Source organism: Choristoneura fumiferana, chromosome 11 (genome assembly GCF_025370935.1).
Source record: "Choristoneura fumiferana chromosome 11, NRCan_CFum_1, whole genome shotgun sequence".
In the NCBI taxonomy this organism is placed as follows: domain Eukaryota; kingdom Metazoa; phylum Arthropoda; class Insecta; order Lepidoptera; family Tortricidae; genus Choristoneura; species Choristoneura fumiferana.
The window spans coordinates 11,722,289-11,747,522 of NC_133482.1; the positions used below are offsets into that span (position 1 = coordinate 11,722,289).

General features: G+C 38.1%; 6 protein-coding genes across 6 annotated transcripts; 4 read left to right on the top strand and 2 right to left on the bottom strand.

Annotated features, from left to right (window-relative positions):
• Positions 1-479: 479 nt before the first annotated feature.
• On the top strand, positions 480-4,328 carry LOC141432369 (chymotrypsin-1-like). Its single transcript, XM_074093908.1, has 4 exons — positions 480-797; positions 1,869-2,054; positions 2,658-2,794; positions 4,024-4,328. Exons 1-4 carry the CDS (start codon positions 516-518, stop codon positions 4,181-4,183), a joined length of 765 nt encoding a protein of 254 aa, XP_073950009.1. The 5' UTR covers positions 480-515; the 3' UTR covers positions 4,184-4,328.
• Positions 4,329-5,955: 1,627 nt separating this feature from the next.
• On the top strand, positions 5,956-8,979 carry LOC141432370 (chymotrypsin-1-like). Its single transcript, XM_074093909.1, has 4 exons — positions 5,956-6,295; positions 6,584-6,775; positions 7,030-7,166; positions 8,734-8,979. Exons 1-4 carry the CDS (start codon positions 6,020-6,022, stop codon positions 8,900-8,902), a joined length of 774 nt encoding a protein of 257 aa, XP_073950010.1. The 5' UTR covers positions 5,956-6,019; the 3' UTR covers positions 8,903-8,979.
• A 1,076-nt stretch (positions 8,980-10,055) lies between these two features.
• Positions 10,056-14,779, top strand: LOC141432371 (hypodermin-B-like). The gene is made up of 4 exons (XM_074093910.1): positions 10,056-10,368; positions 11,573-11,764; positions 12,580-12,713; positions 13,688-14,779. Exons 1-4 carry the CDS (start codon positions 10,072-10,074, stop codon positions 13,848-13,850), a joined length of 786 nt encoding a protein of 261 aa, XP_073950011.1. The 5' UTR covers positions 10,056-10,071; the 3' UTR covers positions 13,851-14,779.
• A 673-nt stretch (positions 14,780-15,452) lies between these two features.
• LOC141432372 (chymotrypsin-1-like) lies at positions 15,453-18,708 on the top strand. The gene is made up of 4 exons (XM_074093912.1): positions 15,453-15,786; positions 16,576-16,767; positions 17,492-17,649; positions 18,517-18,708. The coding sequence occupies exons 1-4, from the start codon at positions 15,496-15,498 to the stop codon at positions 18,674-18,676; spliced, it is 801 nt and encodes a 266-aa protein (XP_073950013.1). The 5' UTR covers positions 15,453-15,495; the 3' UTR covers positions 18,677-18,708.
• Positions 18,709-19,509: 801 nt separating this feature from the next.
• On the bottom strand, positions 19,510-20,595 carry ClpP (Caseinolytic protease proteolytic subunit). The gene has a single exon (XM_074093913.1). The coding sequence runs from the start codon at positions 20,331-20,333 to the stop codon at positions 19,581-19,583; it is 753 nt and encodes a 250-aa protein (XP_073950014.1). The 5' UTR covers positions 20,334-20,595; the 3' UTR covers positions 19,510-19,580.
• A 1,738-nt stretch (positions 20,596-22,333) lies between these two features.
• Positions 22,334-25,183, bottom strand: LOC141432374 (uncharacterized). The gene is made up of 3 exons (XM_074093914.1): positions 24,899-25,183; positions 23,640-24,668; positions 22,334-23,093 (listed from the first exon to the last, which is right to left on the bottom strand). Exons 1-3 carry the CDS (start codon positions 24,987-24,989, stop codon positions 22,609-22,611), a joined length of 1,605 nt encoding a protein of 534 aa, XP_073950015.1. The 5' UTR covers positions 24,990-25,183; the 3' UTR covers positions 22,334-22,608.
• Positions 25,184-25,234: the final 51 nt, after the last annotated feature.

The following is a 25,234-nucleotide window of genomic DNA, read 5'->3' on the forward strand; positions in this document are numbered from 1 at the left end:
CAACACATCCTCGCACATCTCTCTGGTGGAAACGGAGCCTTATACATAGAGCAGCAGTTTTTATTTGTATTTAAGAATAAATACAAAACAAACAACAGCAAACTGAGATTAGGTACTTAATATGATTACGATTAGTATTAATAAAAAGCTAAATTAAACTAAACTATTTAAAGCTAGCTAGTGTAGCAACTCAGTTTGCGTCCTAGAAAAATATTGCACTCCAATAAATCAATTTGCTTTATTTCTTAGGAATATTATATAATATGATATACTTATTATCGTGGAAAAAATTAAAACTTTAATTCAATGCGCGAAGTTATATGTCAAAATTTGTGCCTTAAAACGTAGTCAATTTTATGAAAAGGCTCCTACCTAGACTAAATTAAAATCAAGCCTGTCGAAACTGTCAGCGCGCATATTAAAACTGACGCAAACCCGTAATTAATTTACCGGCATTCAAATGGCACATTAACGTTCTTTCAATCACACGAGAGAATATTGGTTTCAATCGCATTATGGTAATGGCTAAGCGTTCAATCAAAGCCGTCGTTCTTTTGTTTTTGCACTTTAATGTACGCGCTAGTCGCTTGGAACCGAGGGTCTATGGAGGGAACTCGGCAAGTATTGAGAAATTCCCTCATTCGGTGTATATGACAGCAGAGTGTAGTCAGAAAGCTTGGATTTGCGGAGCTTCCGTCTTGAATCAGAGGATATTGTTGACGGCAGGCCATTGCGTCTACGGATGTGTTGGAAAGTATTCTATACGTGCCTACGCGGGGCATGACGTCATAGGAGAGGTATTATTATAAAAATTGTTTTTACCCACCCCCGTAACGGCCATTTTATCAAATTTCATGATAGAAATATTCAATCTTCGGCTCTTGCAAAACTAAACCGTACTGCTTGGCGAGAAACGCATCAAGTTCATCCATCTTGCTTTAAAACATGAACCTCCGTTAAGTATGGCCTTGTTTACATTATCCCGGTAAAGTTCCCTTTCAATAATATTTGTATTCAATTCAGTATAATACACTTTGTTCACTAAACTAAAACTAGATTAAAACTAATTAAATTAAAACTACAGTAATTCTAAAAATGGCCCCTGCGGCATCGTGCCGGTGCCGTAGACGCTGGCAGCTTTTTCTCGCGGATTTTCGTGGAAGCTGCCAGCTCGTCCGTCTCCTGTAGTATCTCGAGTATCTCTGAGTCTCTTTCTTAAGTCTTTGAAGACTCAGCGCCAGGGCTCTACAGACCAAGTCTCGACGCAGAAAAGTACAGTATAATAAAAATAGTTCCAGTAGCATGACACAGAAGCCCGGTTTCCACCGCGAGCGCAGCCACCTCATCACTAAGTCAATTAGTTGAACGTACAACGATCGGCTGTATGAAAGTACTTACACCGGCCCTCTATCATAGTAGAAGAGGAGAAGTAAGTTCAATACAAACAAAAGTACATCGCGCGGCTTAAATGTGTGCGCGCCGGATGACTTGTCGCCGGTACGCGCGCACCCGCCGCACGCACACACTGATAATTTAAGGAGGATTAAGTTTTCTGTTATCTGTTACGTTCGCGTGCTCGTACTTACGTGTGTTTTTGTATTAGCGTAGCTCCGCTCGCGGTGTAAATTAGGCTCGAGGTACTCGATCGATCTGATGTAACTCATGTATCGATACTGCAACGATTTATTGGATTAATATAAACAGGGTCTAAAGGTGACTTTCCACCGACGGGGCGGGGCGAGACGAGAATTGAAATTTGCATGGCGCAGCGGGCACGCGAGAATGGATACAAATTTCAATTCTCATCTCGCCCCGCCTCGTCTCGTCTCGCCGGTGGAAAATCACCTTAACGCCTAAACAACTTCCAGATGAAAATCATGAGAAAAGTTTCCAAATATTTGGTTCATCGAGAATACGAGCCAGTACAATGTAAGAACGACATTGCATTAGGATTTGTGGCTCCAGATTTGCTTTTGGAGAAACTCGTTCAAAGAGTTATCATAATGAGAAGTTTCCCTGAGGGCGCAGAAGCCAAAGTTGCTGGATGGGGCATGGTGAGGATTAAAGATATTTCTAATGAAGATAATAAAAGAAGAAAATAAAATTGCTAGGAGATAATTGTGGTTGGTGGTTGGACCTTGTGCAAGGTTGGCCTTACTCACCAAGTGGTTCCGACGATGCTGGCAGCGTTTCTCTCTGAATAGCTAAGCTAATGTCTTGACCGAGGAAGCTGCCAGGTCTTAGACCCACAGAAGTCACAGGCTTCTACTAAATTCTTTGTTATTGTTTCTTATTTTCATGTTAGAATATTGGCAAGAGCCCACGAGAGTCATACCTTCGTTTTTTTAAAAAGGTTGAAAGTTTCTTTAAGTATGCCTTCAGCTCAGTTTGGCAGGGAGTTGCAGCGGTACTAAATGTCTGACAATCGACGACGTGGTTTCTAATAGGTACTATTGTAAATGAAACTTATAAAAACTAAGGTTTTTACTATAACGGTTTGAGGTGCAATTTTATAACCTTTACTACCCGTCTACTGCCAAAGCAACCACTACGACGGGGATCATCCTTATCTGTCTTGAGGGCATACATAAAGATACCTTCTAAAAAACGGAGGTCCGACTCTCGTAGGCTCTAGCTCTATAATTATTTTTACGCAGGACGAGACTAATTTCAACTCAAACCAGCTGAAATGGGTGACTCAAAGGTTACAATCGAAGAAGAACTGCAAGCCGTTAGGCAAACTAAGCAAAGGCATGATGTGTGCTACCAACGCGTTTGATACCTACCCTTCTCAGTAAGATATAGAACATTTTTATTATAAACTAAACACTGGTCCGTGGTGCCTCCAAATAGTAAATGCCAATCAGTTAATGCAGATTTTTACCTCAGAACTGAGTAAAAAAAATATTGAACCTATACCAAAAACATAAAAATAACTTTCATTTCTTGAAATCGGTACCTCAGCACGAGCCAGCAGGAGTGGACCTAGTCATCTGCCTTGCCTATTGTATATTACCTATCTGTTGGGCTAATATCACTCCTCCTGGCTGAGTCCACCTTCTCAGAGCGTGTTAGTCTAATAATATTAGTGTTTTGTCTCGAAAATTAAACGAAAAAAAAAATGTATAACAAAAAATAGAACCGACTACAAAAACCATGAAAAAAATTTTCTACGAGTCTGAAGTCGGTGCCTCAGCACGAGCCAGCAGGAGTGGACCTATAATCATCTACCTCACCTACAACTATACGAGTATATTGGGCTTCAATTAGTCGGTTCCATTTTTCGTTATAATTTTTTTTTCACCCGTTTTAGTGTAAAAGTTCTAAGATACAATAGTTTATTGTCAACTGCTCGTCACCTTTTACGAAAAATTGCTTTTTCCGATGCAGAGACGTTCATTATTGAGGAGTCCTGGTGCTTCATCACCCGTTCCATTTCACCGGATGAATTACGATGAGCTTAAATTGCTTAGCAACTGCGTTAAAGTAATTGAAATTCAACCCGTGAAGTACTTGTTATTGAGTAGTCGCTCCATTGGTCAAATTTGGTCTTCATCATCAGTTCCACTTCACCAAATGATGATTTTCAAGAGCAAATGCACGAGTTACTCCTAAATATATCGAAATTACTATAGGCGTTCCTACAATATTTGAAGAGTTCCCTCGATTTCCTTAAGATCCAATAATCAGATCAAGATTTATGGGACCTAATTGAAAGCATTCCTAGGCGAACGAAAAAAAATAATTTTTCAAATCTGTTCATAAATGACGGAGTTCTGAGGTAACAGACATAAAAAAAAATACAACCGAATTGATAACCTCCTTCTTTTTTTGAAGTCGGTTAAAAATGAAGCAAAACACTAATAGATTATTATTTTTTACACAAATATGCTCTGAAAAACTGGGCCCTGGTAAACACCAGGCGCCAACTTCAAATAGATCAGTAGAAAGTTGTTTTCGTGGATTTTTTGGAATCGATTCAAATTGAGACACCTCACAATACTCTCTTAATTATTTCCTCAGTGGCGATTCTGGCAGCGCTTTGGTACTCAGCAACCTTCCAGTCCAGATCGGACTGGTGTCCTTTAAGGAGGCGACGATACCACATCTGATAGCCTACACCAATATCTCATACTACTACAGCTGGATACACGAATACGCGAAAAAGTTAAACTGTGGTTAGTTAGATAAATAGAAACTTAATTACTTATTTGTAGTTGGAGGGGTAAATATTTTAGATTTATCTTTAGATTATAAGGTAATGTGTAAATGTTTTGGTCGTAACTGTAAACTTGCATGTCTTGAAATAAATAAATGAAGTTATTTAATTTCATTATTTTTTTATAAGTATTATATTATTCGTACTATTATAATGTGTGTAAATAAATAAATATTTTTTGGGTTTTTGTTGTATAGTCGACCAAGTAAATGGTTTAGGTACCATTTTTATGAGAGCTTCTACATCAGAATAGAAACAATAAAGCTGATTATGACAATCAGCTGTCATGACGACCACATTGACTTGTAAATGAAAAAAAAATGCTCTAATATAGAAGTAAATAAACTCAAAATTAAACGAAAACTGACCAATTTATCTATTACAAAAATACACAATTTATATGTTATAATTAATAGAGATTGTTGCGAGATATTCCATACAGAATGTTAATGCTGGCTGGATAATATAATGCATTACCTCTTTTGTTGTAATGAGTCTGATGAAATTTACGGTTTCCATACATTGTTTATGATTACTGTTTTCAATAAAGTACAGAATCCACAATTTTTTTAGACTGATTCAAAAACGCTTTCCTCTATGCAGAAAATATGGCGCTACAGTCAAGGGCAAAGATATCGACACGGCCAAAGTTGCAAAAATATGTATGTATACACGGTCTTAATGTTAAGTGCATAAAGTCGTGTATACATATTTTTGTAACTTTGGCCATGTCGATATCTTTGCCCTTGACTGTACATGAGTGTGACGTCACATGCAAGTATGTCTTTCTCTGTCTAATCTTGACTTTCAAACCTTTATAACTTTGTTATTTTTGTAAAGGTGCTTAAAAATTGTTTCTCTATTCGATAACACGCATTGTGAAGTTTTAATTTATAAAATATATAAAAAATAATCAAATACCGTATTGTGTTAATTTTTGCTTTGTTATCGTTGAGAAATTGGTATAGATCTGGAATAATTGTACCTATATTATAAATGTTTTCATTAAAAATCAAATTGTAAAATAGCTGGTTTAATATTATTCTGAAGTAAGGACATTTTTGCGCTACAATAAAAACTTTTTTTAACACATGCTATTTTGTAGAAAACTCTTATTTTTGCCATGTCTAAGGCGTAAGTAAGTTTTATATCGTACCTAAGGCTATTAGAGTTAAATATACATGGATACTTAAACATATATTTGGGAGCAAGGTCCGCCCGGATTGCTACCACCATCTTGCTCACTAATCCTGCCGTGAAATAGCAGTGCTGGCACTGTTGTGTTTCGGCGTGGAGAGTAAGACAGCCGGTGAAATTACTGGCACTTGAGGTATCCCATCGTAGACCTCTAGGTTGGCAACGCATCTGCAATCCCTCTGGTGTTGCAGGTGTCTATGGGCGGTGGTAATCTCTTACCATCAGGAGACCCACTTGCTCGTTTGCCATCCAGTCGAATAAAACAAAACAAACAAACATATATAAAATACCTAAGATTCGAGAACAAACTCGAGAAAAACGAAAATTCGTGATTTTTTTATTTTTTCATACATAATATCAAACCCGACCGGGGATCGCACCCAGGTTTTCCAGCTTCGTAGCCGTATCTTAAAATACTTAAAAACACCCACATCGTGAAATAACCGGAAAATGTTGAACCAAATTTCTATGACCCACAATTGATATCACTAGTCAAAATTAACTACAATCATCAAGTTTTATACCCCACAATCAGCGTACGACACGGTCATTTCCGAAGCCATTAAAATTAAATTTGAACAATTCCGGCCAGTTAAGAAAAACATGGCTACGTTTTCTACGAAACTAGTCGCTATTTTCTATTTATTTTTATCCAAATGCACTGGAGAAATGGAGCCTTATGTTGTTGGAGGAGATTATGCGAAGATAGACCAGTATCCACATTCCGTGTTTCTTTATGTGGAGAATAATGGAGAAGCGTGGATTTGTGGGGCGTCCATTGTGAACCAATTGTTGCTGCTGACCGCTGCCCATTGCTTAGAAGGCTGTCTGACTGATTGGTCCGTCAAAGCGTATGCTGGATCTGCGCACGTGAACGAAGTGAGTGAGTTTATTACATGATTTCTAAATTATACTTTACTACTTATTTGGTGTTTACCCGCGTGAGTTAAGAGTATGACGAATCAGATTTGAACGAATCCGTGCGTGGTTAACCCGCGGCTTCGCACGCGTACACCATTAGGATCAGGGTTTTTTTTTACATAAATCTCACCTGATGAAAAGTGCAGATGACGTCAAAGGTGTATATATCTCACTGGTTGTGAGCAGTGCCGAACCAAGACTATAATTTGATGTCCTAAGCAATGCACGCCTGTGTTTTATTTTCAGATGAAGGCTGTAAGATTGGTTTCCAAGTACATAATCCACGTGCACTACGACACTAGGAAGAGTTTAAACGACATCGCTTTAGCGCATATTAAGAAACCATTTCCGTTTGGACGCACCATCCAAAGAGTGATACTGAAACGGAACTTTAAGGGGGTGAAGAATGCTAAGGTAGCGGGGTGGGGACTGGTCAACGTAAGTGAGATGTGTTGCATTCATATCTGCCACAGCGAAGCGTAGAATAATATCTGACTTGTTCTAACGGCCCTAAAAATGAACTCGTGTCAGATATAATTACCACAAACGGCACTTATCACGCTAAATACGCGAGTAATATTTACCTGGAAATTTTGACCTTATTACTGTGTTTGTAAAACATTGTACGGAGGTACGGAACCCTTCATGTACAAGTCCAATTCGCGCTTGACCGATTTTTTACTCTGCCACAGGACCAGACAGAGGAAGATACCGAGCTGCTGAAAGCAGTGACGCAAAAACTACAGTCAAAGTCGAGTTGTAAGGAAGCCGGGGAACTTCTTAAAGGCATGATGTGTGCCACGAATAACAGGAAGAATCGGCCTTCAAAGTAAGATTGGTTCATCTGTCGTAGTACTTAGGTACTATCATCATCACATGCACATCATATCAGCTGTGGGACGTCCACTGTTGGACATAGGCCTCTCCCCATACCAGAAATTACTATGCATTTCAAACTAAATAATCCACATTTTTCGCGGACGCAATTTTGAAAGGGTATGACTTTATTGATCCCCTAATACTAATAAATGCGTTTTTGGCGACCTAATAAATAATATTTGTGCCTAAAATAGTAGATCTGTCACCTAAATTGAATCAGCAAATAATATTAAAACGGTTACGTAAATATAATTTAAAAATTACTCGGGAATAATATTGATCATCAAAAATAATTGAACTGAAATTTGACGGTAGTGATATATACCTAATACCTAATAAATGAAATAATAATAATAACATCTTCTCACAAATTACACCAATTGACCCACCCCAAACTAAGCAAAGTTTGTTCTATGGGTGCTAAACAACGGGTCGACATACATATATACATACTTACTTAAATATATACAAACATCCAAGACTCAAGTACCTACTACAAACATTTATATTCATCATCATAAAGGTTAACTGGAAGAGATCCCTTTAAGGGATAAGTTCGCCTTTGTACATCTCTTTCTCTTGTTAATTGTAATTTTCATATGTTTTGTGTAAGCAAAAAATGTTCGGTTCTGGCACTTCGCCGGTCGCTGCCGCGGCACGCTCACTTCGCTCGCTCGGCTCGCGCACTGAGGGTCGCAGTTCTACCTAACACTCCTCCTCGCTTCGCTCGTCGTCGTACCTAACCAGACCTGCCTTAGTTGAATAGGTAGAAGAATCGAATTAAGGAACTGATATTTATTAGGTGACAGATCTATTATTTTGGTGATCGAATTTTAATGATCAAACTATAATTTAGGATACAGGTTTACATTAATCTGATGGATGACTCATACTTAGAAACAGATTTGATTAATTTGATGACCAATATATTTCTTAGGGATAGATATAATAATTAGGGTATCGCTGTTTAGTGACAAATCTAAATTTAAGTGACAGAAAATTTAGTTCCCATTTTGAAATATCTTATACCTAGTTACCCGAACGAAGTCACTCCGACTGCTGTTTTGATGAATCTAATGATACCTCATAGTTATGTTGAAAACCGTCCAGCAGTTTACGGTACAGAGAGGAGCAAAGAAATAAAGTACTGTGTGACGTCACGCCGTGCTAAAAAGTGTCGCACGACGTGACGTCACACAGAAACTTTAACTGGCTATATTATCTCCATAATTTTTTGTTTAATTTACAAATAAAACATACGTTTTCAATATTTTCTGGTAAGCTAACTGGCTAGCCAATTATGTAGAATTTTTTAGGACGCTAACCCACTGTTTCACCATCAATTAATAAAATTTGATGCCGTCTTTGTTTGTTTTGTTCGAATAGACGGAGACAGCATCACATTTATCCGTCAAATAAAACTAATCAATGGGTGGTGAAACAGCCCTTAAGCAAACCAATTATATGCTGTATGTACGTTATATTTTACTTTATTTACTTCGTTCTTCTGTCATTAGAGGTGACTCCGGCAGTGCATTGGTCACCTCAGACGGGCAGCAAATCGGCCTGGTCTCCTTCCGACACCCTCACGCTCCTGAGCTGGTAATCTACACCAATGTGTCCTACTACTATGACTGGATACAACACAGTTCCAGGATGTTGTTGTGTCCGAAGAAGAAAGGATAACTGTAGATATTTTTTAGGCAACCACTGCATAATGCATTATGAATATATTTGGATAGAATTAAAAGCTTCTTTTATTACGAAAACTGCTGAATTTTATTAATAAGAGATCTATTCAACTTTATTTAATTGTTGAATGAGAAAGGTCCACAACAGAGAATATATACCTAAGCAATTTCTTATTATTTATTTATTTCACTGTAAAGTCATGTACATTTCAAAAGAATGTTACAGTTGCATGTCAATCCATGCGCAAGGGCACATTCTAATATAATAATAGGTATCTTTATTGATTGATAAATAGAGTTATGAAATAACTTAAAAAATCAACGAAGATATGGACGTTTTAAAGAAACAATTAGACAAAGAGATCCGTCATGGACTATGACGTCATATGCTACGACGGCAATAGAAAGTCCATACCTACTAAATTTATTTTTTCTAGAAAGAGATGGGATGAAAACTTCATTCGCCCATATCTTCGCCCACATTATACCGCCGTATCACAGAAAATTTGTGTTCCATACATGTTCCATTGGCAATAATTGTCCTGTATTCTCTGCATCTCTGAAACGGAAAAAAAATACAAACTAATTTAATTCTAAATAAACAATAAATAAGCATGTTTATCAGTTGCCCAGTAGGTATTTATAGTACATACAAGCTTTGCTAAGTTTGAGACTAGGTCAATCGGTGTCAATTGTCCCATGATATTCATTATTCAAAGTCAAAGTCAAAATATCTTTATTCAATTTAGGCTATAACAAGCACTTATGAATGTCAAAAAAGTCTACCACCGGTTCGGAAAAACCTTTGTTGAGAAGAATCCGGAAAGAAACTTATTATTATATATATTATTTATAATTCATGTGGTTGTATACTCGAACCAACTGAATCGTAATCCACTGTGGAACCTTTTCGTAGAAAAAGTCATAGTGACATCGCATTGCTTGACAAGGGAATTGATCACACTTACTGTGAGAACGTTCTAGGTCAGAAACCAAATGGTTCGAATGTAGGTACATGATAATGGTTTACTCCCAGTCTTTATAGCCTGGCTCATTATCCCATCAACCTACGATCATATAACAATCACAATAATTCACGCTCGAACTCCATATTCATTATTGATAATAGGAACGTCATTTCACGGCGGTCGAGTTACGATAAAAATGGCACATAATAAATTAGTGACGAAGATTACTTTAGCCATGAAAGTGGCCGTCGTACTTCTCCTTTTACTAGCGGTTAGCTCCGCATTAGAGAGTCGCGTAGTTGGTGGAGATTTTGTTAGCATAAAGAAGTTTCCTCATTCGGTTTTTCTCCACTGTTTATGCGACGAGGCAGAGTCAATATGCGGAGCTTCTGTGTTGAATCAAATGATATTGCTAACTGCTGGACATTGCATGTACGATTGCAAGGGGAAATGGGCCGTGCAAGCATATGCTGGAAATGAACATTTAGAGAAGGTATGGTTATGATTTCTTTCGGAGTATAGACGTCTTAGGAACAAGTACAGTCAGCAGCAGAAGTTGATGAGCAGTTACAAAAGAAAAGAAACAAAAATACAATTAAATAAGAGTCAAGGTAATAAGAGTCTGTAGATCTTTAGAGCACCACAACTGCTTATCTACTTCTGCTGCTGAATGTACTTAGGTTGTTGTAATTGTGGCGATGTAGTGGTAGACCATAGAGAGGCATAATAGAGAGTCTCTATTTTTAGGGTTCCGCAGTCATACAGGGAACCCTGAGGGGCTACGCTAGCTGGTAGGTACCGTACGGAGCGGGCGCATGCCTGCGGGTGCGGTACAGCAGGGCTACTACGACTACGAAACTCGAAGTTCGTGTCGTGCGGTCCCTCTGACACTTATACTGTTTAATACGAGAGCGAGAGGGACGGTACCTACGATACGAACTTCGAATTTCGAGTTTCGTACTAGCCTTGCAGGTAAAATTCGCCGCACGCGACGCGTGTTGTTAGCGCTGCACATACTATACTCAGCGGCGCAAAATTTGGCCCACTCTACATACAAAATTACCTATTTCTGCATACATTTGAGGGCCAGATTTTTTGCCGCTCAGTATACTTTTCAATAGGCGTCCATCACCCGCTTCGGGAAACTGCGTCAGCTACCGTGGGTCAGTCAAGTAAAGTCAAAACAAGTATATCTTTATTTAATTTAGGCCATAATGTAATAAGCACTTATGAATATCAAAAAAAAAAACTACCTTGTCGGTCGGTGTCGGTTTGTTGGGAATCATTGGAAAGCAAAGCTGGGGTATGGAATCGAACCCTGTTCGTCTTCATTCCATGATGAGTGTTACACCATAAGTAGGGTGAATTCCGAGACAGAACCGACACAGAACTAAAGTCATCGACATAGCTCACCGGATAAGCAAACTGAAGTGGCAGTGGGCCGGCCATATCAGCCGAAGAACCGATAACCGCTGGTACAATCGAGTTCTTGAGTGGAGACCGCGAATCGGCAAGCGTGGCGTAGGACGCCCTCAGACTAGGTGGAGCGATGATCTTCGCAGGTTAGCTGGCAAGAACTGGATCGTGCTCAGTGGCGTGCAACTGGAGAGGCATGTCCAGCAGTGGACTAAGATAGGCCGATGATGATGATGATGATTATGAGGATGAATTCGATTCACATTTGCCTATTTTTTTAGATGTCTACTATGAGAACTGTACAGAAGTACACAATCCATCGTAAATATAACCCGAGAACGTTCGAAAACGACATTTCTTTGGTTTTACTGTCAAAACAACTGACTCTAGGAGCGAATGTTAAAAGGGTTATCGTGAGGAATAAGGTGCCGGACGTAAAGGACGTCCAAGTCGCCGGTTGGGGCACCGTAGACGTGAGTTTATATTTTAGAGCACGACTATCTTCGGGCATAGGCGTATATAGAGGGGGGCTGGGTGGGCCGTGCCCACCACAGTATGGTCTAGTGCCCACCCCAGGATGTTGGGCCACTGAAGTTCTATAATACTGATATCTTCATACACAAATCCAGGCCAAGCCCCCCCCTGGAAAATAACCCTAGATACGCCAATGTCTTCAGGTGACGGCACCAATCATGGACATGTTAATTGTTAAGGCACAATAGTATTCAGTAATGGACAACAAGGAGTCAAATTCCTAATAGCTCACCATTAGAAGATCAGAGTTTACGTTAAACAAAAGTAGGATCTGTTTCTTAAAATTAAGGTTAACGGACAAAAAAACCATTATTATAGTTCTTGTCCCAGACTGGTGCCATCACCCTAATCTTTCTTTACATTATACACAGGTCAAATCTTGGAAGTTCGCATCCGCTCTCTCACAATTTTTAACTAATCTTTTTCCCTCGGGAACTTTGCATTTTTCCGGGATAAAAAGTAGCCCATGTCACTCTCTGGCCCATAAACTATCTCTATGCCAAAAATCATGTCGATCCGTCGCTCCGTTTCGACGTGAAAGTCGGACAAACATACAAACACAAACACTTTCGGATTTATAATTAATATTTTATATAAACTCGTAATACCTAAACCAGTTCTCTTTGCAGTTCACTAATTTAATTGAAGCATATAGATCCCACAAACATGAAATTCTTACTTAAACTTATTCCCGAATTGTTTATCATGCGGTTTTTTTATAAATAATAACTCTTTGTATTGTTTTATCCCACAGGAAGAAACAGAAGAGTTAGCGGTAAAATTAAAATGCGTTAAACAGACATTGCAATCTAAGCAATATTGCAAAGAATTGACAGCGAGAGAAGACGCGTTGTGCGCCAAAAATTCCGCTACTCAACACCCTTCGCGGTAATCTACGGTTCTGTTTAATTTACTGTTCTAATATTTTATTACAACTTAAAATGGCAACCTTGTATGGGGTTCACTAATGTTTCGCAACTAACGATTGGCAACCCGATTCATTTCGCAACTGTTTAATATTTCTGAAACTGTAGATATTTCAGGTTTTTTTTTTAAACTAACCTAACCTAAAGGGTTCTTACACGATGGCCCTGAAACAAATCCTGAAATATTTACGGTTTTAGAGTTTGCGAAATGAAAAGTTGTGAAATGAATCAGGTTGCCAAACGATAGTTGCGAAATGAACGGATACCTACCCTTGTATGGTTTTGGACGGTGCCACGTCGAAACGATTCCACTTTACACTAATATTATAAATACGAAAGTTCGTAAGTCTGTTTATTTGTTACCTATTCACGTTTAAACCGCTGAACCGATTCAGATGAAACTTGGTATATCTACCAGTGGCGAAGCGCCCATAGAACTCTATTCCCACCGGCTTGCCCAATATTACAAAATAGAACAACAAGACATACAGAATTTATGAAATACTAGCTTTTGCCCGCGGCTCCGTCCGCGTGGTATTCGGTTATCGCGCGCTGTTCCCTCGGGAACTGTGCATTTTTCCGGGATAAAAGTAGCCTATGTCACTCTCGAGCTCATAAACTATCTCTATGCCAAAAATCACGTCGATCCGTCGCTCCGTTACGGCATGAAAGACGGACAAACACACAAACATACAAACACACTTTCGCATTTATAATATTATAAGTAAGTATGGATGTAAGCGATCGTTGCTTCGGCTTTAGCACGGAAATATCTGACGCCACGCCACGCTGATATCTACACATAGGTACTATTAGTAAATACAGTCAAAAACGGTCGAAATGTCTGGGTGTAGGGACAGCTACAGTGACAACCAAAACCGAACATCTACTTCCGCTGTTGACCTTTACATATAGATGTTTTTTTTTTGTTTACAGAGGTGATTCTGGCAGCGCATTGGTGACGACTAATGGAGAACAAATAGGCCTTGTGTCTTTCAGATATTCACAAAGACCGGAATTAGTTGTGTACACCAACATCCCGTCGTACAAGACTTGGATTACAGTTAATTCTTACAATTTGGACTGTAATAGAAAATAAAATTGTAAAACCATGTAGTTTTGTAAGGGGCATCCAATCCATTAAACTTTATAATATTTGAAAGGGAGGGATAACACCACGGGGAGGGAGGGAGGATATGGATGGCAAATGTATTTAATTTTAAGATCGTTCATTAAAAATCTCAGGTAGTTTTAGTGCAAGTAGGGATATTTAGTGAAGTATCAGCAGAATAGGACGAAAAGACTTAAAATAAAACCACTTGATTTATGGCCGACTAATATTAGGATAAGTGTAAAAAGATGTCCATAATTATAGACAAGACATGGTCCTTTTATACGGAATGAGGTTCTATGTATGGGAGTTAACGAATCAAAAGGAAATTGACATTTAGGGCCAGAGGCTTAGTACCTATATAGTGCAGTGTGTGCGTTACAAACAGGCGCAGCGGTGTTAGGGGCGCCGCCTGCGGCACTTTGTACCTATTACATTTTGACCGCGCGCTTCCTAGGTGGCGCTAAAGTAATAATTGCATACGGGCGCTACATGGGCTAAAGATGAAGAGATGTGCCGCTGGTTAGGGCAGGGACTCCAATAGAGAGATCTCTCTCCGGGCAGGTGTTATCCTGGGGACCAAAGTCCGAAGGAAGAGCGTCGGAAGCTGGTTTACTTATACGCGTCCGAGTTGAGAAACTTCGATAGCGCCATGTAGGTTTTGGTTGGAGTTTCTATATTTGTTCACTAGATGGCGCTAGGAGTCGCTACAACAGTGAGATCTTCTTTGAAAAGACCCACTTCTTATCTCTTCAAACAAGCGTTGAAGTTCCAAGCTTCTGGTAGTAAGAAGGCAGAATAACCTCAAGCTAAGTGGAACCGGGCGCTTGAGAAGAGATTTCCTAAATAGGGTTCAAATGACAGGACTTAACGCTGCACAGGAACATTATGGAATCGTCATCAACCAAAATCAGACCATGTTATCCATACGTGTTATTGAATAAATTGTTTTATATTTAAGACTGTTTTAATACCTGTAGATTACTTTTTGAATTATTCAAATCGTACATTTCACTCAAAATGTATTACGAATTTGAAAACGCGCCCTGCTTCGCCCGGGTATAGTTTTAGGGAAAAGCAGCTAGTGCCCTTGATCCTTTTTTTATTAATTTGTGCTCGTGCGGACCGGAGACGGATCGCTAATATTTTTTATAAAAAAAACGCAAAATAGGTTAATAAATATAGTTTCGATCCACCACCCTCGAATGCAAGCGACCAAGCTGTTCGAGTGCGTTGGTCGGTGACACTAAAGTACAGCACACTCGGCTCCGTAAGCCAAGAGATAAGGGTCCAAATCCCAGCTAGGGCACTAAAAAAATTCAATTTTTTTTTATCCTAGATTTCGTTGAATACATGTACTGATAAAAAAAACGATAATGTTTATTTTATAAATGTTACATCTACAGGGAACATCGTAAAATGACTACAATGAGTAACTTATTCAATGTAAGATATACCTTTAATCAAATGCCATCCTAAAAATCTAGTTTCCTAATTTTACTCTCATATCAACCTACCTAATTAAAAGTCAAACGTAATCACAATACGTTTCGCTCGTATTCCGAACCAATAAAACTGATAATGAGATTGGAACAGTACCTAAATCCGTTGCATTCAAAGTTAAGACGCTGCCATGTCAGCCGCCATTTTGTACAAAATAATCACTGCCAGTGTTATCTTGATGCTTGTGAACTGTCCATCGACCCATTCTTTCATGGAAGGCCGTATTGTAGGAGGAGAAACGGCTAAAATGAAGCATTATCCACACTCGGTGTATTTGGACGCGGCTTGTGATGGCGGCGAATGGCACTGTGGGGCATCCATCTTGAATCAGAAAATACTTCTCACTGCCGCTCACTGTGTCATGGGTTGTGACGAGGATTGGGCCATAAGCGCGTTTGCTGGAAACGAAGTCATCGATGAAGTAAATTAGTTTGTCGATTGCTGGTTTGAAGCCACATATTGGTCCTCATTTGTACCTATAATTTTTAGAGTTCCATATGGGTATTTAATGAAATCCATAAGTACCTATTCAAAGTCATAATGTAATGTTGCCATATTTAATAATAACAATAACAAATTCATTTGTTTCGGGCAACTTGGCCCAAAAAATAAATACCCTACGGACTAACATACATATAATAATCATTTGCCGAAACTGTTTTCTCTTGAAAACTATAAATAATTCTGATAGTTATAAAACAAACCTAACCTAAATTCTTATAAAATATATAAGTAAGAGTTCTACAGGATGGCGATTTTAGAGTTCCTGAAAATTTAAAGAAAAAAGAGTTATGGCAAATGATCATTATGACAAACATTACATTATGTTATAGCTATCGCTAACGGGATCCGTTTCATATCTCAGATATGCAACCAGCTTCCTGGGACCGCATTCCCGGAGCGATACAACTGAAGGAACTAAACCCTCTCCAACTTGCGTTGCCAATGGCCGGTGATGATTGTTTCCCATCAGGTGACCCCTATAGTTGGTTAGACCGATCCCCTGTAGTCTAGTTGGTACAAGTATGAACACCTCTGCCGTATAAACAGAGGAGGTGCTACTGCAATGAGTTTACAGTGACCGTACTCGATAGCGACGGCGTAAATTATTTGTAGAGGCGCTGTACAATTCTCTAGTAGTACAGGATTCAATTCCCGTCCAGCGATCCGAAACTCTTTTTCTTTATAAAAAAAAAAAAACATTTTTCAGATGAAATTATACAGGAAAATTTCTAGATACATAATTCATCCGAAGTACGAAACAACTAGTTTTACTCATGATATTGCCTTGCTGCTCATGTCGAAGCATTTGCCTTTTGGGACCACAATTAAGAGGGTTATCATAAAAAATCGTTTTCCAAAGGACAAGGATCTGACAATAGCTGGTTGGGGAACTATCAAGGTAAGATTCATATATTCAACTCGCTGTTGACCGCGACTCCGTTTGCATAAAATTCGTTTAAGTACTAACTATTGAATTTTTAATTATTCAATTATTTAATTTTATTCAATTTTGTTGTCCAAGATATTTTTGGATTATTATTGTTAGCCTATCTGTCCCACTGCTGAGCAAAACCCTCCCCAACCCCCCTTATACTTCCACTGCTCTCTATCTACTGTATAAATGTATACTGAGGTAATTACAATAGAAAAGTTGGGACCTAGGAGACTATCCCACTAATATCATAAATATGAAAGTTTGTTTATTACTTCATCACGTCTAAACGGCTGTGCTGATTTTGATGAAATTCGGTGTACAGATAGTTTGAATGTAAGGACAATAGGATAGTTTTATTTATTTATTTAAGGAGAATAAACAGCTAAAAACAACAATATGTGTAGATGTGTGTGTTGTGATGTGTTATCCCGGAAAATTTCATAGTTCCCGCGGGATACCGATAACCGTTGACCACGACTCCGTCCGCGTAAAATTCGTTTTTCACTTTCCCGCGGGAACTATGCAATTTTCCGGGATAAAAACTAACCTATATGTCTTTCTATCTGTAGAAATACCAAATTGCATGTAAATCCGTTCAGCCGTTATTGCAGGATTGAGTAACAAACTTTCGCATTTTAATATTAGGTAGGAATTAGTAGGATTAATCCCATATTAATACATGATGCAGGAAAGCCCAGAAACAGTTAGAGCAACACGACTAAAGGCTGTGAAACAGAAGTTGTTGTCCAAGAAAGACTGCAGGAAAGTGTGCCAAAATGCGATCATTGAAGGTGTAATCGACGGGATGCTGTGCGCTAAGTACAACATGGAAAACCGACCTTCGCAGTAAGAAACAATACTTGCCTTCATAGGCGTATATAGGGGAGGGCGTGCCCACCCCAGGATGTTGGTATTGATTCGAAATTCTATAATAGGTACTTCTATCTAGGTATCTTGATGTCTTCACACAAAAATCCAAGCCGGGCCCCCTGAAAGCAAAACACCACACTGCACTAAGTAAAAGTAACTAAGAGGGTGGCCAAATTCACTCGGTGGGTAGGGGAGTGCACCTGCCCTGCCCTGAAAATTGTATGTTTTATAATGTGCACCTATATACCTAATACATATATCGCGTTAACTTTTGAAAAACCCTCGCAAACTCGCGAATGTGTATGACAAGACAAGCGCGGCATACGAGCTAAAAAATGGATCAATTCAATTCAAGTCATTTATTTTAATGTAACAAAGACACATAATAATATGATATTAGTAAATACATTTAAAGGGTTAAAAACTCTGGGCCGGATTTAGGGGAAGGCATCCGGGGCTACAGCCTCGGGGCCTCCACAACAGAGGGGCCCCCACAATAGACTTCAGTTTTTTTTTATTCCGACGAGTAAACACTAGTAAACAACTATTTTTATTCATTTGTATTTGTTAACTTCAATCAGGCAATCAGTAAAATATCAAAATCTCAAATGGCCCCCATTTCATTTGGAAAATAGTTTGGCCGGGTGGAAAATAGTTTCCTCCACTCTTTTGTTGCCCCGAGGCCTCTAGACCTCTAATCCGGCCCTGAGTAACTTATACACATACATAAGCATCGACGAACATTATTAAAAACATTTAGGTACTTATCTAGTTTTAAAATAAAAACAAATAATGATTTTAATTTGATTTTCAGTCAGTATTTTCAGGAATTCTTTTTTACAGCGGCGACTCCGGTAGTGCTTTGATGACAAGCGACGGAACCCAAGTGGGATTAGTGTCCTTTAGAACTGAGAAAACACCTGATATTATCGTGTACACCAATGTTACTTATTACTACCAATGGATCAGGAGCAACGCAAAACGTCTTTATTGCAATGGTTAATTTGTTGAATAAACGAAATTTTATTCATTTAATTTACTTCACTACTCAAAATAGTAAACAAAGGCGTCTCTATCCCATGTAGCGCCCGTGTGCAGTCAGTCATACTTTAGCGCCGTCTAAGACCCTGTCCAGACGGAGCGTTTTGCGCGCGAGGGCACTCGCGCGTTCCCGAGGTACTAGAGCTACATACACCCCGTCCAGATGCTCTCAATATGGAACCGCGCGGGAGCATCTCGACGGAGTGTACCTGCCTATGTACCTACATAGTTCTAGAACCTCGGGAACGCGAGTGTCTACGCTCCGTCTGCGTCTGGACGCTTCTAAAGTGCACGGTCAAAATGGAATATAAGTGCCGCGCCCGGCGCCCCTAACAACGCTGCGCCCGTGTGCAACGCTCACCCTGCACCAGATCAAACCACCTCTGATAGTAAAGAATAAACATTGAATATCGCACTACTCTGAAAAAATCTCATATCTCCAATCAATATGTCAAAAAAATTGAGCTTTTAATCTTCACTCAGAAAAAATATCGATTTCGCGGTAAGTACATATGAGCTTTATTTATTTTAAAGTAATGACAATATGTCTGAGAATGCATACTTAATTACTACAGAAACCTAGAAAAATATGAATACTATTTAACGACTAAGGGGCTGTCTTGAATTCCCACACTATAGGTGCTTTTTGATCTATGATGTACTTGGCAATCTCAACCCATAATAAAGAAAATATAGCAACCTTTGTTTAAGAATAGTATTTATATTAATTCAACAAATAAATTCTATTCAATAAAATCAGTTTTATTTTACAGATCAAATAATAGAAAACATAAGTACAGTATTAAACAATTTATTGTATTTATCTCAAACATTGTAACATCTCTACATAAAAATATATAAACAATTCAAACATTGTTGTTTGAAGTATTCCCAGCAGCTGCAGAACATTCCTTCTCCATTGCATGTGACGGAGGGTGCTCTAAAACATTATCAATCAGACCAAAGACTTTTGCTTCAGTTGGTGACATGAAATGATCACGTTCCATTGACATCTGCACTTTTTCAATCGGTAAACCAGTATGCCTTACATAAAGACCATTAATCTGCGCCTTAAGTTTTAAAATTTCTTCTGCTTGGATCTGTATGTCCGTGGCCTGCCCTCTTACTCCGCCAGACGGTTGATGGATCATTATTCTTGAATTAGGCAGTGCATGTCTCATTCCTGGAGCACCAGCGGACAAAAGTAATGATGCCATACTGCAGGCTTGCCCAACACACCAAGTGGCAACCGGAGGTGTAATGTACTGCATCGTATCATAAATTCCCAGCCCAGCAGTCACATTACCACCAGGCGAATTGATGTACAAGTGCACTGGTTTCTTACTAGATTCTGATTGGAGGAATAGGAGTTGAGCAACAACTAATGAGCTGATATCATCGTTGATCGGTCCCATGAGGCAAATGATTCGCTCTCGGAGAAGTCTTGAGTAAATATCGTATGCACGCTCGCCTCTACCGGTTTGCTCTACAACTATAGGTATCATGCCAAGTCTCGTAGGTTCACTAGTAGCCAAATTTCGATGGATAATTGTATTTGATCGGTTAGCACCTACTGTGAGAGCTGCTTTTACGAGCTGACGAGTGTAATTCAAAGCCATTTTTGCTTACAACTTGCGACTATGCTGTGATATAAAAAAGATATTCTGATTGCAGGTTACAATAAATTGTTCAGTTCCGTTACCTGAATGAGAATAAACAGTATAATTCCTGGTTATTATTAAGATTAGTAGTCATAAGTTATTTTTATGGATGTTTTGATTGAATGGATTATAACTTTTTAGATTTTTTTAGGGTGACATTTGTTTTTCGTTTCGTGTATACGTTTTGTGAGTTTTGACAGCTGACAGCTGTTGTGGTTCGGTAAAGGCGCGGCCACATACAAGTCGCTCGATGCTCGTTTCCAGCAGGGCTACTACGAAACTCGAAACTCGAAGTTCATGTCGTGCGGTCCCTCTGACACATATTATTTAATACGAGAGCGAGAGGGACCGCACGACACGAACTTCGAGTTTCGAGTTTCGTATACTCCGTTTAATTTAAGGTTTGCAATAACGGTCAAATTGTAACACACGTTTCTCGGTATTTCAAACACAAACGGACTAAAAATACGTACATGTACATTTATTAACTGTATTTATTATGTTTTTATCATAGAAATTAACACAATTTTAAATAGTTTCCTTGTTTCATTTAACAACGTGTCCAAATTGTACCGTTAAGTTTCAAATGTTAAAATAAATGGAGTACAGTAGCCCTGCTGCGTCAAATCTGGACACGTGACATATAGCGATAAAGCTGGAAAATGTTGAGCTTTATCGCTAGTAAAAACAACCTCTTCAATTTCGGCAAATCACTGGTTTTTTTTTCATTCCATCCAATTTATTTTATTTGTACCACTGCCACGACTGCTACTAGAGCCTGGCCAAGCTAACTCTGCAGATAATAATATGGTAACACTGCAAATGTAACGCATATTATGTACGTGATTTGACGTTAAAATACAGTTGCTAAATAATTCCGTTGAGCTTAGCCAGGCTCTAAATGAGATTAAGAAATGAGCTTCCAAGACCAAGATCATTCCTGCAAGCAGCTTTCTTGACGCTGCTGCTCGACGCGGCGACTTGTCGCTACTTTTTCGAGTCGCGGGAAATTCAAAATCTCATTCAAAATGGGGTCACGTGACCAGATTTATTGCTGCAAACGAGTGACGAGCGACTACATGTGGCCGCACCTTAATTTTGACATTCCTGTCATGACGTTCAGACTGCGTTTTGTTCGCGTTTTATCATAAATAGTAGATTATAAAACCAGAGCATAAAACAAGCCATTTTACCTTTACCCGAGCCGTTCATATTCGGATAGACACGTTGAGGAGAAAATTGGTTTAATGGAAAGTTTTCATTTCATTACTATTTCTACACTTTGAAGTTGTACTCTCATTGAAAACTGATAGTAAGATTTTTGAAAATTATACATCGAACTTCACGCAAATTATAAAGAAGCCGTATCTAAAAGCAAATGCATTTTATTGTAAATATTTATAATCCAACTATCGGATACCTACTCATCTCTCACAGACTCGAATACGGTATTTGACTATTTTGTATATGTTTTATAAATTAAAACTACACAATGCCTGTTATCGAATAGAAAAACAATTTTTAAGCTACCTTTACAAATAACAAAGCTATCAAGGTTTGAAATTCAAGATTAGACTGAGAAAGAGATACTGGCATGTGACGTCGCACGCCAGTACCGCCATACTTGCTGCATAGAGAAAAGCGTTTGAGAAAGAGACAGGTATATAGATATTTCAAAAAATCACTATAAATCCAATTTTCAACTGATTTAAATTTTCTCTTCGCTAAACACTATCTGTTTATCTATATTTTCATAATAATACTAAGATATGGCAAAATCACCGTATAAAATACCTTATTGTCAATTTTTATTTTAATTGATCCGCAAGTAAAATGGAAACATCAAACTTAATTATAGATAGACATTAATTTAAAAAAGACTTAAAATAAATAACAACTCAGATTATATATAGATTGTAGCGTGTTTCTTTTGCCATCATGCAAGTAAAACAACCTAATGCAAATTACAAAATATTATAATAGTGAAGATACAGATAAATAGAGCATGGATAACTTCATAACATTATCACATTAACAGAAGTGCCAGTCTCATGTTTTATTCAATATTTAAAAACATTATTTATCACAATGATCCTCACTCCATGTACAATAATGACTAATATGGCTTAGATTAATAATAACATAGCTTTTGATCATCTTCACTTTCATTAAATTAACAAACATAATCATCATAAAACCAATTTTGAAACCATGATTTCCCAAACTTTTATTCTTATTTTTGTGGCTGTCGACGCCTTAATTTCATTAATGCTTCTTGTCTCTTCTTTTCTATGAGTACTTTTAAATCTTTAGACTTGTCATTCACTAGAGACTGAATATTCGAGTTTTGTTGAATGCTTAGATTTGGAGCATTGTTTGTCTTATTTAAAGAGCTAGGAACATTATTTGTAACTTTAGGTGGAATTTTGATAACTGAGCTTGTAACACTGTTTTGTAAATTCGAGGTTATTTTAGCAGTACTGGCAACCCTTGGTTGAAATTGGGTCTTTTTTTGTTCCAAAGCAGGTTGAGGCTGCGTTGCCATCTGGCTAATTGGGGTTCTTTTTTGTTGCGATACTGGTTGGAGCTTTGTTGCCACTTGGCTTAGTTGAGAAGTAGTAAATGGCAATTGTCTTTTGGCAAGAAGTTTTTCTCTTGCCTGTTGATGCTTTCGCTTGATCTCATCAGGTGTACATCTTATTGGGGAGTCACTGAGTTCTGAAAATATAAATAGCTGATTAGTGATTAGGATACTACCCTTTTTTTAATTTAATATTTTGAAGAGGTATGCCAAATTTGACTAGGAATGCCAGCAACAAAAAAAAATACTAAACTCTCCCATGCACAGAGATAAAGTTTCTTTATACAAAAAGTGTCTGATGAATTTATACATTATCATTCCATTATCTGAGTGGCGAATATCTGCCTTGAATTAAATTAAGACAAATGGTAATATTTAAAATAATGTCAAATTTTTTAATGGTATAATTAGTGGTTTGAACTATGGCCTCTTGAGCAGTGGATCAGGGGTATTTTCTCTGCTGATATTTTTGGAATTCATGTGCAAAATAACATTTGAAATTTACTACAATCTTTACAGTGAAGGAAAACATTGTAAGGAAACCTACACAACATCCCCAATCTGCATTGGGTCTGCATGGGAACTTGGGCGCAAGCTTTCTCATTTAGAATGGCAGCCTGTATCCTGCAGTGGGGCGTATATAGGCTGAGATGTCATAATTAGGTACTCCTTGTAGTTTATACCTGTATTTTTGTCGTATGGCATTGAGCTGTATCGTGTTATGACCATGCCACTTGTAGAAGGCTTGTTATGGCTGACTGACGGAGACTCTGGCATAGAATTATGTCTTCCAAAGAAAGATTTTGCCATGCTATCCTCATGCAATACAATGTCATCTACCAGCCAATCCATCCCCTTTGAATTATTTAATTTACTTTTATTATCTTTCACCGGTGCCTGCGTTAGTCTATCCAATGCACTGTCATTTAAATTTCCAACTAGATTGTCAAAAGAGTCATTATTAAGGCATGGTGAATCAGATTTCTTTGTACGAGTTACGAGCGGTGATTCCAGCTTGATACTATTAAGTATAGCATCCATGGAGTCTTGATCCATTTCAAAATTTACACTTTTCTTATGACCTCTAGATCTATTTGGCTCAAATCTAGATTTCTTAGCTGGTGTCGTTTTCAATATGTTTTCCTCTATAACTTGACTTGCTTTAATAAGGCATTCATTCATAGAATCATCAGATTCTAGAGCTGTGTCAACTTCAGGTTTTGCAAATTTAGAACTCAACAGATTCTTTCTTAGACACCGGGAATTTGTTTTAAAACAGCTCTTTGGTGACTGGCCAGATAAATCACTAAAAAGATCCTCTTCACTTCCTGAATGTTTATCCTCTACTTCGTTTGTTTTCTTCTTACTAATCAATTCATCTAAGTTCTGGTTCAACTCTACAAGTTCTTGGAATAATTCAGTTTTCTTATGTGATACTTTATGGACTAATTTTCTTTTTGGCATAGGGCGGTTGATTAGTTTTGGTTTTGATGCCTTTCTCTTTCTAGTGAGAGGTGTTGAGTTTTTAATGCGAGAGGTAGCAGTATGTTCTGCTTTTGGTGTATAGTAGTTCCAGACAACGTCGGTTTCGCCTTCGGCACCATCTTGTGTGCAAAGGAATGGTATAGGGCTAGCAGCCTCCGAATCACAGACTGAGTCACTGTCTCTTGAAGGCGAATCCGCTTGAAGCTCGGGTGTAGAGCAGGAAACCACTGTAATTAGTGTAATAATAATAATAATAATCATAATAATAATTTACTAGCCCTGACTTTTCTGATCAGTAATTTGGATAAATGTAGAGTAGGTATAGTAAATTTACCCCAACATTTTGCAAATTTTTACCAAGTTTGTGATTGCTAAACAACAAGGTTATACACAACAAATCATTAAAAGAACAACAAACTGCTAACTGAAATAAAAACGTGAAGGTGACAATGTATACCTTTACTTTTGGGCTTAGCGGCTACCATATTTTTCGTCGATAAGCTTCCCTTACTCATATGGGAGTCTGTAATTTCTGGTAAGAACTTCATTCAAGGAATCTTGTGTTAATTCGTTTCAAGTGTGCTTCTTATACACCGTAGAAATTAAAACAAAAAACACTACTATAATTTTTATCTTTTACTTTCTAAACGAGATCTTTAGCGATGAATTATCAAAACAAACAAGTAAGAAAACAATGCAAATTGCTGTATTGAAGACTCCAAAATTGACAACATTGCAAGCAAGCAAGTAACAGCTGTCATGTCACTGTCAGTCAGTCACGTACATTTTTTTA

Coding starts and splice junctions, on each gene's coding strand:
- LOC141432369 (XM_074093908.1), top strand. CDS start 516: ATGGTAATGGCTAAGCGTTCAATCAAAGCCGTCGTTCTTTTGTTTTTG. Junction 798..1,868: donor GGCATGACGTCATAGGAGAG/GTATTATTATAA, acceptor AACAACTTCCAG/ATGAAAATCATGAGAAAAGT. Junction 2,795..4,023: donor TTTGATACCTACCCTTCTCA/GTAAGATATAGA, acceptor TTATTTCCTCAG/TGGCGATTCTGGCAGCGCTT.
- LOC141432372 (XM_074093912.1), top strand. CDS start 15,496: ATGTCAGCCGCCATTTTGTACAAAATAATCACTGCCAGTGTTATCTTG. Junction 15,787..16,575: donor GAAACGAAGTCATCGATGAA/GTAAATTAGTTT, acceptor AACATTTTTCAG/ATGAAATTATACAGGAAAAT. Junction 17,650..18,516: donor ATGGAAAACCGACCTTCGCA/GTAAGAAACAAT, acceptor TCTTTTTTACAG/CGGCGACTCCGGTAGTGCTT.
- ClpP (XM_074093913.1), bottom strand. CDS start 20,333: ATGGCTTTGAATTACACTCGTCAGCTCGTAAAAGCAGCTCTCACAGTA.
- LOC141432370 (XM_074093909.1), top strand. CDS start 6,020: ATGGCTACGTTTTCTACGAAACTAGTCGCTATTTTCTATTTATTTTTA. Junction 6,776..7,029: donor CGGGGTGGGGACTGGTCAAC/GTAAGTGAGATG, acceptor ACTCTGCCACAG/GACCAGACAGAGGAAGATAC. Junction 7,167..8,733: donor AGGAAGAATCGGCCTTCAAA/GTAAGATTGGTT, acceptor TTCTGTCATTAG/AGGTGACTCCGGCAGTGCAT.
- LOC141432371 (XM_074093910.1), top strand. CDS start 10,072: ATGGCACATAATAAATTAGTGACGAAGATTACTTTAGCCATGAAAGTG. Junction 11,765..12,579: donor CCGGTTGGGGCACCGTAGAC/GTGAGTTTATAT, acceptor TTTATCCCACAG/GAAGAAACAGAAGAGTTAGC. Junction 12,714..13,687: donor GCTACTCAACACCCTTCGCG/GTAATCTACGGT, acceptor TTTTGTTTACAG/AGGTGATTCTGGCAGCGCAT.
- LOC141432374 (XM_074093914.1), bottom strand. CDS start 24,989: ATGAAGTTCTTACCAGAAATTACAGACTCCCATATGAGTAAGGGAAGC. Junction 24,669..24,898: donor CGCTAAGCCCAAAAGTAAAG/GTATACATTGTC, acceptor CACTAATTACAG/TGGTTTCCTGCTCTACACCC. Junction 23,094..23,639: donor GCCATACGACAAAAATACAG/GTATAAACTACA, acceptor TTATATTTTCAG/AACTCAGTGACTCCCCAATA.